The sequence below is a fragment of the Mytilus edulis genome, chromosome 6 (genome assembly GCF_963676685.1).
Source record: "Mytilus edulis chromosome 6, xbMytEdul2.2, whole genome shotgun sequence".
Taxonomy (NCBI): Eukaryota; Metazoa; Mollusca; class Bivalvia; order Mytilida; family Mytilidae; genus Mytilus; species Mytilus edulis.
Genome location: NC_092349.1, coordinates 23,567,832 through 23,583,383, shown reverse-complemented (window position 1 = coordinate 23,583,383; position 15,552 = coordinate 23,567,832). Strand labels below are relative to the sequence as shown.

At 31.3% G+C, this 15,552-nt stretch overlaps 1 protein-coding gene across 5 annotated transcripts in view; it reads right to left on the bottom strand.

The window, feature by feature from the left end:
• Positions 1 to 612: 612 nt before the first annotated feature.
• Positions 613 to 15,552, bottom strand: part of LOC139527374 (putative amidohydrolase YtcJ) — an 86,785-nt gene continuing 71,845 nt past the window's right edge. For 3 of the 5 annotated variants that reach the window (XM_071322787.1, XM_071322788.1, XM_071322789.1), the window contains 2 exons: positions 9,153 to 9,431; positions 613 to 2,224 (listed from right to left, as the gene is read on the bottom strand). In XM_071322787.1, the coding sequence (XP_071178888.1) occupies positions 726 to 2,224; positions 9,153 to 9,396 (1,743 nt within the window). In that variant the 5' untranslated portion in view covers positions 9,397 to 9,431 and the 3' untranslated portion in view covers positions 613 to 725. Of the gene's footprint in view, positions 2,225 to 3,226; positions 3,260 to 3,886; positions 3,934 to 9,152; positions 9,432 to 15,552 lie in introns of those variants that run through there. The other 2 variants (XM_071322790.1, XM_071322791.1) reach the window with 2 other exon arrangements.

Sequence of the window (15,552 nt, the reverse complement as noted above, 5' to 3'; positions counted from 1 at the left end):
ATAAGTATCATTATACTTGTGACATGAACAAAAGTAACAACAGCAATAAAATAACTGACTTGAACTCACACATACATGTATCTATATATATATACAAGTAAAAGTAACTTAATAGCTTACTGTTCGTTGTGAGCCAAGGCTCCATGTTGAATACTGTGCTGTAAACTATAATGGTTTACTTTCAAAATTGGACTAAGATGGCGAGTTGTCTCATTTTCACCCATACCACATCTTCTTATATTTATTAAACTCAGCGTGTCTTGGATAAATATACCGTATACCATAGACTTGTGGTTATTTTAAACTGCTTCGTTTTATCGCAAAATACTGACTCTAGTATTGTCAAATATTGAATGAAATGTCTCTCCTGAAAACTAGCATTTGTTTAGCGATTATTTAATATTTGATTCGCTTCTAGAATAGGGAGTAAACTAAAGTATACGCTGACGAAATAGTATTTTTATCTTTGGAGAGGAGGCTTATGATAAGAGTCCACAATCTGATGAAAAATGTAATATATAATAGTCAAAGGAACCATATATGATGTCATTTTAACAATTCAGTGCAAAGTTTACAATATATTTGAATGATATGTTAACAAATAAAGGTGAATTCTTTGAAATCCGTTTATTATACTAAAAAAAAGAAGCAATAGATTATTATATTTAAAAAAAAATAGACAGGTATATAAAACTGTCATGTCATTTTCACATAATTAAAAGTATTTATTTCTTGTCCAACTGATAAATAGTTTGTCCTTGCAACACGGTCTGCACGACCTTCGTGAAACCGATTTCGTGAACTGGAATTTTAAGAATGTCCTTATCAACAACAATAAAATCAGCAGCCATACCACGACCTAAATAGCCAACTTCATTCTCCTGTCGCATTGCATAAGCTGCGTTTACTGTTCTCATTTCTATAGCAGATTTAACAGAAACTGACTGCTGATCCCTCTGTGTGGCATGCTGAATACTTATAAACGGGTTAAGACTACTAACATCCCAGTCGCTACTTAATGTCACGACGGCACCTGTATCAGCAACGCTTTTTACTGGTATGAAATCTTTTGCTCTATCTTCACCAACAGAATGTATAATCGGGGCTCTTGTTTCTCCCGGTAGGGTAAATTCACCAGTAACCTGGAAGTCAGCAATCACACCGAGTTCCTTGAATCTGGGAATATCACGTTTGTTTACAATCTCCAGATGAGTCATGCGATGACGGCTACCATTTATTTCTTTTGTTTTTTCAATTGCATTTAAAACCTCTTGCACGCCCCGGTCACCTATAGCATGTATATGAAAGTCAAACTTTGGTAGTTGTTCGAAGTATTTTTGCAATCTATCCTGTGTAAAATAATTCATGCCAATATTTTCCACTAGACCAGGTAAATGTAGATTTTTTGCATACGGTTCCAACATGGCAGCAGTTGTACTATCTACTATTCCATCTGAATATACTTTTATTTCGTTGATTTTAAGAAAGCATTTGTTGCTGTTATAATCATTAGTGTGCAAATCTTTCAACTTTTGAATTTGCTCTGTATCATGCATACTAGGATATGCCCAAAGCCCTAAAACAGTTCGAACGGTTAATTCGTTATTATCACATACCCTTTTCCAAGTAGTGTGATGGTTTCGTTTCCAGTAAGTTCTGGCGTCGCATATGGATGTGATTCCGTTCTTTTTAAGTTCCCATAAAGCATTACTTAAAGCATCGTAGTTTGCAGCGTCTTGGTTACCAAACGATGCAATAGCTATGTCCATAATTTCATTCCCAGCGTTTTCAAATAATATACCATTCGGTTCACCAGTTTCTAAATCTTTCATAATTATACCACCGGGATTATTTTTAGTGTCTTTCGTGATTCTCGCCTTTTTAAGAGCCATTGAATTAACCCATACAGAATGAGATGTTTCATCCATAAGAATGACTGGATGAGTATTTATAATTTCGTCAATTATCTCCTTTGGTGGTCTTCCTTCATTTTCAATATGGTCCAAAATGAATTCAATCGAATGACCGTGACCTAAAATCCAACCAGGTGCATCATTGGTCGGTTTACATTGTGAAATTGCATACTTAATGTCTTCGGGAGGTGTCTGCTTTGGAATTGAACATCCTCCACCGAGCTTTGTCATAGCCTCTAGAGGGTGCATATGTACATCATGGAATCCGGGAAGTACTGTTTTCCCTTTTAAATCAAATGTCTTGCTCAGTTCTGAAACAGATAGGTTGTATCAAATTGAGAATTAAAATGGAGATAATGGATAATGATACAAGTATTTATAATTTACATTAATATTATATTGAATATGCAGCCTCTGATAAAGATTGATTGGTAATTCATGTAAGGATAAAAAATTTGATTTAAACTTGTTTCTACAATAATTTATGTTTTGAGGCTTATACGTACTTTGTGTTTAGCGTGAATTGAATCTCAATGTTAAGCTTACTGTCCGTAAAACAAATATAAATGTATGAACATTAATCAAACTCTGTGTAGCATGTTTTACCTTAGGTTAAGAAAGAACAGAACACATATGATATCACAAACATTTTCTCATTGTACATCAACTTTGCAGACGTTCTTTATTTACATAAATTGTTTATGTTAAGGTGGTACCCAACACTTTCACTAAAATTAATTTGGCTCGTTTAATTTTCATAAAATTTTTTCAAAGTATTTACTTTGACCCTTGAACAAAAATATAAAAATTTCTAAAAATTTGAACAAACCGTTTTGTCAGAAAAATTACACTGGTTATATAGCAGTTTGACAAATACCAATTTTGATCATTGAAAAGCTTTATGTTCCCTTTACAATACAACGTAATTAGAACATTTAGCTGATTTTACAGAATTATCTCCCTGTAGTGTTAGGTACCACCTTAAATATGTTCTGCTTTTTATTTAGGTTGGCCATCTTATCGCTTTGATTTTTTTTTATAATTTTCATATCATGATACTCGCTTGAGATGGAAAAATGATCGCTAGAAACTAAGATGATACGTAGCGTTGCTAATGAAATTCACATGAAATTGACAACATCGTCATAGGTAATATAGCGATCAGCAGATCATTATTGGTCAACTCAACTCGATTGCTTTTCTTGCTTTCGCCGTGACCGGCTCAAGCGAGAAAATCTATTTCGTTAAAATAACCAACGATAACCTATAAACATTACCATTATTACCTATTCATTATATAATTCAGTTAGTACCTGTGTAATAGTCCATCGCATCCCCATTATTACCTATTTATTATATAATTCAGTTAGTACCTGTGTAATAGTCCATCGCATCCCCATTGTTACCTATTTATCATATAATTCAGTTAGTACCTGTGTAATAGTCCATCACATCCCCATTATTACCTATTTATTATATAATTCAGTTAGTACCTGTGTAATAGTCCATCACATCCCCATTGTTACCTATTTATTATATAATTCAGTTAGTACCTGTGTAATAGTCCATCACATCTCCATTGTTACCTATTTATTATATAATTCAGTTAGTACCTGTGTAATAGTCCATCACATCCCCATTATTACCTATTTATTATATAATTCAGTTAGTACCTGTGTAATAGTCCATCGCATCCCCATTGTTACCTATTTATTATATAATTCAGTTAGTACCTGTGTAATAGTCCATCACATCCCCATTGTTACCTATTTATTATATAATTCAGTTAGTACCTGTGTAATAGTCCATCACATCACCATTATTACCTATTTATTATATAATTCAGTTAGTACCTGTGTTATAGTCCATCACATCCCCATTGTTACCGATATATTATATAATTCAGTTAGTACCTGTGTAATAGTCCATCGCATCTCCATTGTTACCTATTTATTATATAATTCAGTTAGTACCTGTGTAATAGTCCATCGCATCACCATTATTACCCATTTATTATATAATTCAGTTAGTACCTGTGTAATAGTCCATTACATCCCCATTGTTACCTATTTATTATATAATTCAGTTAGTACCTGTGTAATAGTCCATCGCATCCCCATTGTTACCTATTTATTATATAATTCAGTTAGTACCTGTGTAATAGTCCATCGCATCCCCATTGTTACCTATTTATTATATAATTCAGTTAGTACCTGTGTAATAGTCCATCGCATCCCCATTGTTACCTATTTATTATATAATTCAGTTAGTACCTGTGTAATAGTCCATCGCATCCCCATTGTTACCTATTTATTATATAATTCAGTTAGTACCTGTGTAATAGTCCATCACATCCCCATTGTTACCTATTTATTATATAATTCAGTTAGTACCTGTGTAATAGTCCATCGCATCCCCATTGTTACCTATTTATTATATAATTCAGTTAGTACCTGTGTAATAGTCCATCGCATCCCCATTGTTACCTATTTATTATATAATTCAGTTAGTACCTGTGTAATAGTCCATCGCATCCCCATTGTTACCTATTTATTATATAATTCAGTTAGTACCTGTGTAATAGTCCATCGCATCCCCATTGTTACCTATTTATTATATAATTCAGTTAGTACCTGTGTAATAGTCCATCACATCCCCATTATTACCTATTTATTATATAATTCAGTTAGTACCTGTGTAATAGTCCATCACATCCCTATTGTTACCTATTTATTATATAATTCAGTTAGTACCTGTGTAATAGTCCATCACATCCCTATTGTTACCTATTTATTATATAATTCAGTTAGTACCTGTGTAATAGTCCATCACATCCCCATTGTTACCTATTTATTATATAATTCAGTTAGTACCTGTGTAATAGTCCATCGCATCCCCATTGTTACCTATTTATTATATAATTCAGTTAGTACCTGTGTAATAGTCCATCACATCCCCATTACTACCGATATATTATATAATTCAGTTAGTACCTGTGTAATAGTCCATCACATCCCCATTATTACCTATTTATTATATAATTCAGTTAGTACCTGTGTAATAGTCCATCACATCCCCATTACTACCGATATATTATATAATTCAGTTAGTACCTGTGTAATAGTCCATCACATCACCATTACTACCGATATATTATATAATTCAGTTAGTAACTGTGTAATAATCCATCACATCACCATTATTACCTATTTATCATATGATTCAGTTGGTACCTGTGTAATAGTCCATCGCATCCCCATTGTTACCTATTTATTATATAATTCAGTTAGTACCTGTGTAATAGTCCATCACATCCCTATTGTTACCTATTTATTATATAATTCAGTTAGTACCTGTGTAATAGTCCATCACATCCCCATTGTTACCTATTTATTATATAATTCAGTTAGTACCTGTGTAATAGTCCATCGCATCCCCATTGTTACCTATTTATTATATAATTCAGTTAGTACCTGTGTAATAGTCCATCACATCCCCATTGTTACCTATTTATTAGATAATTCAGTTAGTACCTGTGTAATAGTCCATCGCATCACCATTATTACCTATTTATTATATAAATCAGTTAGTACCTGTGTAATAGTCCATCGCATCCCCATTGTTACCTATTTATTATATAATTCAGTTAGTACCTGTGTAATAGTCCATTACATCCCCATTGTTACCTATTTATTATATAATTCAGTTAGTACCTGTGTAATAGTCCATCACATCACCATTATTACCTATTTATTATATAATTCAGTTAGTACCTGTGTAATAGTCCATTACATCCCCATTGTTACCTATTTATTATATAATTCAGTTAGTACCTGTGTAATAGTCCTTCGCATCCCCATTGTTACCTATTTATTATATAATTCAGTTAGTACCTGTGTAATAGTCCATCGCATCCCCATTGTTACCTATTTATTATATAATTCAGTTAGTACCTGTGTAATAGTCCATCACATCCCCATTGTTACCTATTTATTATATAATTCAGTTAGTACCTGTGTAATAGTCCATCACATCACCATTATTACCGATATATTATATAATTCAGTTAGTACCTGTGTAATAGTCCATCGCATCTCCATTGTTACCTATTTATTATATAATTCAGTTAGTACCTGTGTAATAGTCCATCGCATCCCCATTGTTACCTATTTATTATATAATTCAGTTAGTACCTGTGTAATAGTCCATTACATCCCCATTGTTACCTATTTATTATATAATTCAGTTAGTACCTGTGTAATAGTCCATTACATCCCCATTGTTACCTATTTATTATATAATTCAGTAAGTACCTGTGTAATAGTCCATCGCATCCCCATTGTTACCTATTTATTATATAATTCAGTTAGTACCTGTGTAATAGTCCATCGCATCCCCATTGTTACCTATTTATTATATAATTCAGTTAGTACCTGTGTAATAGTCCATCACATCCCCATTGTTACCTATTTATTATATAATTCAGTTAGTACCTGTGTAATAGTCCATCACATCACCATTACTACCGATATATTATATAATTCAGTTAGTACCTGTGTAATAGTCCATTACATCCCCATTGTTACCTATTTATTATATAATTCAGTTAGTACCTGTGTAATAGTCCATCACATCACCATTATTACCTATTTATTATATAATTCAGTTAGTACCTGTGTAATAGTCCATTACATCCCCATTGTTACCTATTTATTATATAATTCAGTTAGTACCTGTGTAATAGTCCATCGCATCCCCATTGTTACCTATTTATCATATAATTCAGTTAGTACCTGTGTAATAGTCCATCGCATCACCATTATTACCTATTTATTATATAATTCAGTTAGTACCTGTGTAATAGTCCATCGCATCACCATTATTACCTATTTATTATATAATTCAGTTAGTACCTGTGTAATAGTCCATCGCATCCCCATTGTTACCTATTTATTATATAATTCAGTTAGTACCTGTGTAATAGTCCATCACATCCCCATTGTTACCTATTTATTATATAATTCAGTTAGTACCTGTGTAATAGTCCATCACATCACCATTATTACCGATATATTATATAATTCAGTTAGTACCTGTGTAATAGTCCATCACATCACTATTACTACCGATATATTATATAATTCAGTTAGTACCTGTGTAATAGTCCATCACATCACCATTATTACCTATTTATCATATAATTCAGTTAGTACCTGTGTAATAGTCCATCACATCCCCACTGTTACCTATTTATTATATAATTCAGTAAGTACCTGTGTAATAGTCCATCGCATCACCATTATTACCTATTTATTATATAATTCAGTTAGTACCTGTGTTATAGTCCATCACATCCCCATTGTTACCTATTTATTATATAATTCAGTTAGGACCTGTGTAATAGTCCATCACATCCCCACTGTTACCTATTTATTATATAATTCAGTTAGTACCTGTGTAATAGTCCATCGCATCACCATTATTACCTATTTATTATATAATTCAGTTAGTACCTGTGTAATAGTCCATTACATCCCCATTGTTACCTATTTATTATATAATTCAGTTAGTACCTGTGTAATAGTCCATCACATCCCCATTGTTACCTATTTATCATATGATTCAGTTGGTACCTGTGTAATAGTCCATCACATCACCATTACTACCGATATATTATATAATTCAGTAAGTACCTGTGTAATAGTCCATCGCATCCCCATTGTTACCTATTTATTATATAATTCAGTTAGTACCTGTGTAATAGTCCATCACATCCCCATTGTTACCTATTTATTATATAATTCAGTAAGTACCTGTGTAATAGTCCATCACATCACCATTATTACCTATTTATCATATGATTCAGTTAGTACCTGTGTAATAGTCCATCGCATCCCCATTGTTACCTATTTATTATATAATTCAGTTAGTACCTGTGTAATAGTCCATCACATCTTTATGCATTATTACCGAAATATTATATAAATTCAGTTAGTACCTGTGTAATAGTCCATCGCATCCCCATTGTTATCTATTTATTATATAATTCAGTTAGTACCTGTGTAATAGTCCATCACATCTTTATGCATTATTACCGAAATATTATATAAATTCAGTTAGTACCTGTGTAATAGTCCATCGCATCCCCATTGTTACCTATTTATTATATAATTCAGTTAGTACCTGTGTAATAGTCCATCACATCTTTATGCATTATTACCGAAATATTATATAAATTCAGTTAGTACCTGTGTAATAGTCCATCACATCACCATTATTACCGATATATTATATAATTCAGTTAGTACCTGTGTAATAGTCCATCGCATCCCCATTGTTACCTATTTATTATATAATTCAGTTAGTACCTGTGTAATAGTCCATCACATCTTTATGCATTATTACCGAAATATTATATAAATTCAGTTAGTACCTGTGTAATAGTCCATCACATCACCATTATTACCGAAATATTATATAAATTCAGTTAGTACCTGTGTAATAGTCCATCACATCCCCATTGTTACCTATTTATTATATAATTCAGTTAGTACCTGTGTAATAGTCCATCACATCTTTATGCATTATTACCGAAATATTATATAAATTCAGTTAGTACCTGTGTAATAGTCCATCGCATCCCCATTGTTACCTATTTATTATATAATTCAGTTAGTACCTGTGTAATAGTCCATCACATCTTTATGCATTATTACCGAAATATTATATAAATTCAGTTAGTACCTGTGTAATAGTCCATCACATCACCATTATTACCGATATATTATATAATTCAGTTAGTACCTGTGTAATAGTCCATCGCATCCCCATTGTTACCTATTTATTATATAATTCAGTTAGTACCTGTGTAATAGTCCATCACATCTTTATGCATTATTACCGAAATATTATATAAATTCAGTTAGTACCTGTGTAATAGTCCATCGCATCCCCATTGTTACCTATTTATTATATAATTCAGTTAGTACCTGTGTAATAGTCCATCACATCTTTATGCATTATTACCGAAATATTATATAAATTCAGTTAGTACCTGTGTAATAGTCCATCACATCACCATTATTACCGATATATTATATAATTCAGTTAGTACCTGTGTAATAGTCCATCGCATCCCCATTGTTACCTATTTATTATATAATTCAGTTAGTACCTGTGTAATAGTCCATCACATCTTTATGCATTATTACCGAAATATTATATAAATTCAGTTAGTACCTGTGTAATAGTCCATCGCATCACCATTATTACCGATATATTCGATATAACCAGTGTGATAATTGACAACCATTGCCTGTACAGGATTGGAATGCCACGAATCAGCTTTAGGATCAACAGTATAAATTACACCGTTTGTGTAAATATTGAATCTTTCTAGATTCCTATAATATCTGCCATAAACCTCACTAAATGCTACAAGAACGTATATTAACTTGATGATGAGGTTTTCTGAATTCTCCATTGCTTCAAAGTATAACTTTAAAATTTTAATCTGACCTGAAAATAAAACCGAAATTCATGGGTTAATTTCTTCATAAATATCCCTACGGCTATCATTCTATCGTTGTATTTCTTTAATTGCAATAGTTTTATGTCATCTACATGTCAAAACAAACTATTGAACACGTTAAATATTTTAATAATTGAAGAAAAGTTTTATTCTGTGGTAATGTATCCCCCCTTTTATAAGTTGAAAAGGTTATATTGTTCCCTTATTTAAAAACCGAAGCTTGATTGTAGCGTCCATACATGTCCCAACTGTTCAAGGTTCGACCTCTGCGATCGTTTAAAGCTGTGCCATGTGGAGCGTTGGTTGTAACATGTACAACAATCAAACATCAACTCGCACCAAACTGAATGTAATTAAGAAACATCTAGAGGTCAATATAGTCTCAAACTATTGTATCAAAAAGTTTACGTAAAGGAAAGCGTCTCTATTGTTGTTTCATTGATTTTGTCAAAGCTTTCGACAGTGTGTCACATTATGTTTTATGGCAAAAAATGTTAAAATGCGGTATTAGTGGAAATTTACTGAATCTTATTAAATCAATGTATTCTAAGTTAAAAACTTGTGTTAAATTAGATGGTGAATTTTCAGATTTCTTTCATTGTAATGTTGGCCTAATGCAAGGCGAATCATTATCACCATTTTTATATGCAATTTATGTAAATGACATAGAAATTGAGTTAATTAAACAAGGAATAGAACCATATGAAGTAAAATTGTTAAATCTTTATCTTTTTATGTATGCTGATGATACAGTTCTCTTCAGCGAAAGTATTTCTGATTTACAAAAAATGATAGTCACTGTATATGATAGTTCATACAAGAATGGTCTTGATATTAATTTAAGAAAAACCAAAATAGTTGTTTTTCGTAACAACGTTGTACTGAAAGAGAACGAAAAATGGTATTTGAATGGTAAAATGATAGAAATGTGTGATCAGTTTGTATATCTTGGTTTGTTATTAAACTATAACGGTACTTTTACTGTAACACAGAAAACACTATCTGAACAGGGTAGAAAGGCTACATTTTGTTTATTGAGTAAGATTTATGATGATTGTTATAACACTGAGACTTTGATGTCCCTTTTTGATACATATGTAACAAGTATTCTGAATTACGGTTGTGAAATATGGGGTTTCCATAAAGGAGCTGATATAGAAACGCTTCATTTGTATTATTTAAAAAGAATTTTGAAAGTGAGAAAAACGACTGTGAGCCATATGGTGTATTTTAAACTTGGTCGTTTACCATTGTATTTTAATAGATATGTAAGAATGGTACGTTATTGGTTGAAGCTATTAGAATCTAATAATTGTATATTGAATAGTATTTATGAAGATATGTACGAATCTAGTTTTGTCAAACCGAATGATAAACTCAATTGGAGTTGTAAAATAAGAGACATACTAAACAGGTATGGATTTAATGATATATGGTTAGCACAAAGTGTTGGAAATAGTCAATTATTTTTGCATGAATTTAAAAAAAGAATTGTTGATAATTATATAGCAGAAGCCTTGTCATTTTTTGAAAACACTTCAAAATGTTATTTATATCAATATATACATGATGGACATACTTTGTAATTTTATTTGAATCGACCATTGAACAGTTTATATCAGTCATATGTAACTAAATATAGAATAAATTCACATTCACTTAATGTAGAAACTGGAAGATACTTTAATATTTCCAGAAATGAGCGTGTTTGTAATATGTGTAATAAGAAAGTCATCGAAGACGAATATCATTTTATATTAGAGTGTGATAAATATGTAAATGTCAGAAGTAAATATATTAAGATATATTATTACAGAAACCCATCTACCTTCAAATTAGTTCAATTACTATCTGTAAGAAATATTAAAGAATTAAATAATCTGGGTAAATATCTGTACGAGGCTGAGAAAATTCGTAACACTTGATTTTTGTTTTGTACCTTTATTACCAATGTAAATTATATGCCAAACTCCGCTATATAGTAATGCTGTATATGTTTATGTATATGTTTATGTGAACTGTATAATTTGTGTATGTATTTAATCCTATGAGCTGTATATTTGCTTACGGAATAAAGAATTATTATTATATACACCAAAAAAATGGAAAAATATAGCGAATTTTGGGGAATTTATATTATTACATGAAAATGCATTTAAAATATTTAACATATATTGTTTCTAATTTCCTAGTTTAAAGTTCCACCTACAATGTAGCTAATATTTTAGTAAACTTATTGATTGGATTTCATTGCTTGTCTATCAGAGGGATATTTGATTTTCATTGGTTGTAGATATGAAATCTTATTTTATCATAAAGTCAGATTCGAAAATGACTTTGAGAATGAAGATGTGGTAAAGACCGAATGTCAGTTTTAGTCTTATATACTGAGCCAAAAAAGTTTAGCAACAAAAATATGAAATTTTATTTTATTACAAAATCATAACAACATATAATTTTGATAATAGAAAAAACATGTCAGAAGCAACATGAATGTTTAACACTCTTATTCCCCCGTTTCTGAGCCTCATCCTTATATCGTTGATATGTCAAGTCACTGCACTATTATTGTCTATTTATTTACTAGTTTTGAATGTTTCTTCATCAGTTGACTAAACTTAAGTGGAGGTGTGTTCTTATATCCAACAGAGGGGCACTCAACCTATATCAATTTGTGCATGAAGTTGCTAGATACTGAATGTTTATACCACAAGAAAGTTTGAACCTGTGTACATATACTTAAAATACAATAAAAAACATATATCTTTTTCAGGACTTCTGATTCAACCATGTTAGCATGTTATTGAGATATGGTTTTGGTTGATGGATGTTCATGAAGGACCTGTAGTATAAAGTTTATCACTGGATTTAGCTCTTTGTCTAAGTGTGCCAGTTTATCACTGGATTTAGCTCTTTGTCTAAGTGTGCCATCAAAGTACTTTGCTTTGACCTCAGTTCGTTGTTATGCAATTCATTCTTTGTGGAATAAAGATTTGACAGACAACTCTCATTTACAAGGATTTGTCAAAGTAGTATCACCTAAATGTACAATGTAAGTAATAGGGAGATAAAAACATTCTATTTTGATTTGAACCAACGTTATATGTCCATTGACCAAATTTAAAAAAAAAGAACAAATTTACCTGACAATGCTACTCCCGCTACTAGCAATATGATGCTAGGTTGTTTTAATACATCTATTGCCTACTGATGACTCGGTCCTGAGTGTAAATGGTCCTTCAATTATGTTATAAAAAAAAGTTATAAGGCCTTTTCGGCCTAATCGATTTCTAAAACTATATTTCATTATACATGTTCAACATTTTTCATTCATTTGTTTTTGGTGGAAGAAGACGTCAAGTCTTCTGAAGACCTTAGGGGCTGACCATTCATTGAGCCTCCGTATGCAGCATTCGTTTCTGTGTATTACAATTTCAGAACAACTTAAAGATTCCTGAAACCGATTTTTACACATGATTAAGCATCTGAATCATTTAATTTGTAAATTAGGATTGAAAAACAATCACAATCGTAAATATGACCCTTTTATTTATGTAAATTATTAGATTTCATCTCATCCACATGAACGTTATTTGTTTACTTGTAACCGGATGTTTTTACTGTAGATATTTGTATTACGCATGCGTGAATTTGGTATCGGGAAAATTCGCCCTGTTAACAAGTTTGCCCTTGAAGTTACGAATTTGCAATCCTGTAGACAAGAAGATTTTGTTTTTTAAAAAATAAAAAAGGATCTATTTCTTATTAAATTGTTGTCTTTATTCATTGTTTTTCTTTGTCATGTGAATTAGATGCCCTTCTACTTCAAATGGTTTGAATCTATTTATAAAATTATTCAAGACTCAGTTGACAAGAGCAGTACGTTGCTGTTTGGAGAATTTGATTAAACTCTAAATGCTCATAGAAAAAGAAATATAATTGAAATTGAATGTACCTTCTTCTGAATAATTTATTACAATATAAATATAAATCCCCTTTGACAAGAGAAATCTGACTTTTATCAGAAATATTGTTTTTACATGTGCAAAGGTAATCACGTGTGGCGGCCATATTGGTTTGTATACAACTATGTGAAGAAGCCTCTAGAACCATGACCTAAACATAAATAATATCTGAAAGCGTAAACTTTAAGCAACACTATTTTATCAATCATGAATATTTTTATAGATTTAAATTTGATTATTGAAAGAAATAAAATTATAACAATTACGATTTTAGATTAGAGATTCTATACAGACATGCTTTGATCTATTTATAGCCAAATTAGTTTACCTGTGTGAAAATGTAAATAATTTGTTTACTAAACAAGTAAAGACAAACTATGGATGGAAGATAATAATTGACATAAATACTTCAGGACATTTGATTGATTTTAATAAATATAGGATTTAAAAACTGCAAGTGGAAACAAATTTAATCATTAGCTACATAATCAGCTGATAATTTTTCGCAAACATCGTGATGATGTTATTGATAAAAATCACTCCATCTATCCTCAAGCCCTTTCACATATTAAGCAATAGATCTAGTTATTTTTGTAGAATATTCAATGAATATACATTCATCCGACGTCTAATTGAATATATCGGGTAATCGGATATTTTTAGCTGACAATTTGGGTATCCCATTGGCCGGAGTCTACTGTACTACTATAAAGATGATAAAGATATAAAATAGTATTTTTTTTCACTTATTTTTTGACAATTTACTGACATAATACTGGTTGTAACATATTTCATTTTTGTATTCAGGTTGGGACCATAAATTATGAGTGGTGTCCTTTAAATGAGGGACTGTCCCTAAAACAAGGGGTCATTTTACTGTTGAAAAAAATAAAGAACATTTTTAAGATTTTTATTAAACTCAAAAGTGGGAAAATTCATTATATTTGGAACAACCTTTCTAAATGAGGGGTCAAATTAATAAAGAAGATATAAGTTTAGAAACAACAGAAAATTCTTTTGACATGTGTTGACCATTCAGTACTTTATAGATGCTTAGTTCTTGGGGAATAGTTTCATCAAATGATATGAATATAAATGACTTTTTTTTATGCTCATTTTTTACAGTGGGTTGTAATGATCTTCCAGTTAGGTTACCCCTCATTTGTAGTGTTGTTCCAAACCTGTTAAAGGTCCATCTTTGTGCATAATTCAAAATTGGAAATTTCAACAAGCATGTAATATTCTTACTCTTAGAAAATAAACCTTGGTCTGCTAGCTACATGTATATCTTTTCTACCGATTTAATAAGTAGAATCATGCAAACAGACTTAAGAAAAAGCCATGTAAGTTCATCATACAAAGATGACACTTTTTCTAGACAATCCAGATCATGCAAAATACTTCGCTAAAAATTGTAACCTTTAAAATTGTTGTTGTGCAGTAAAAAAAACATATGGGAACTTTCAGAAGTTGGCGGGTATGTAACAAGTCTTACTCTTTTTATGATCCATTTATGGGCATTATGTTTTCTAGTCTGTCCGTCCGTCCTGCTTCTGGTTATAAAGTTGATGGTCGAGGTAGTTTTTGATGAAGTTGAAACCCAATCAACTTGAAACTTAGTACACATGTGTTCCTTATGATATGATCTTCTTAACTTCTAAATTTTACTGCCAAATTAAATATTTTACCTAAAAAGCTTCCGTCTTCCTTTTGTTATACAGGTGAATAGTATATGTTTTATCATTAGAATGAAATTGAGCTATCTCAACCTCTAACTTGTTACAGTCATAATAGAAACCAATTGTTCTGCACCAGATGAGTATTTAGACAATAAATGTCACTTGCGTGATGCTCGAGGCCAAAATATTTGAAAATCAAAAGATTATTATAGATAAAGAGCTGTAATCTAAAAAGATACAAAACGTAAAGCAAAAGCCGTGCAAGGAATCAGTTCTTTGCATGAGGAAAATATATTCATTAACTTACACTAGTTTGTTACATTTTGTAAAGGCAAAATTCTATAAAAATGAAATCTGTATTTTCATGCCAGTACCGAAGAACTCATGGTACTGGCTACTGACTTGGAGATACGCTCGGGGACTTACCAGCAGAGGCATCAACGGAGTGGTAGTAATGGTACTAC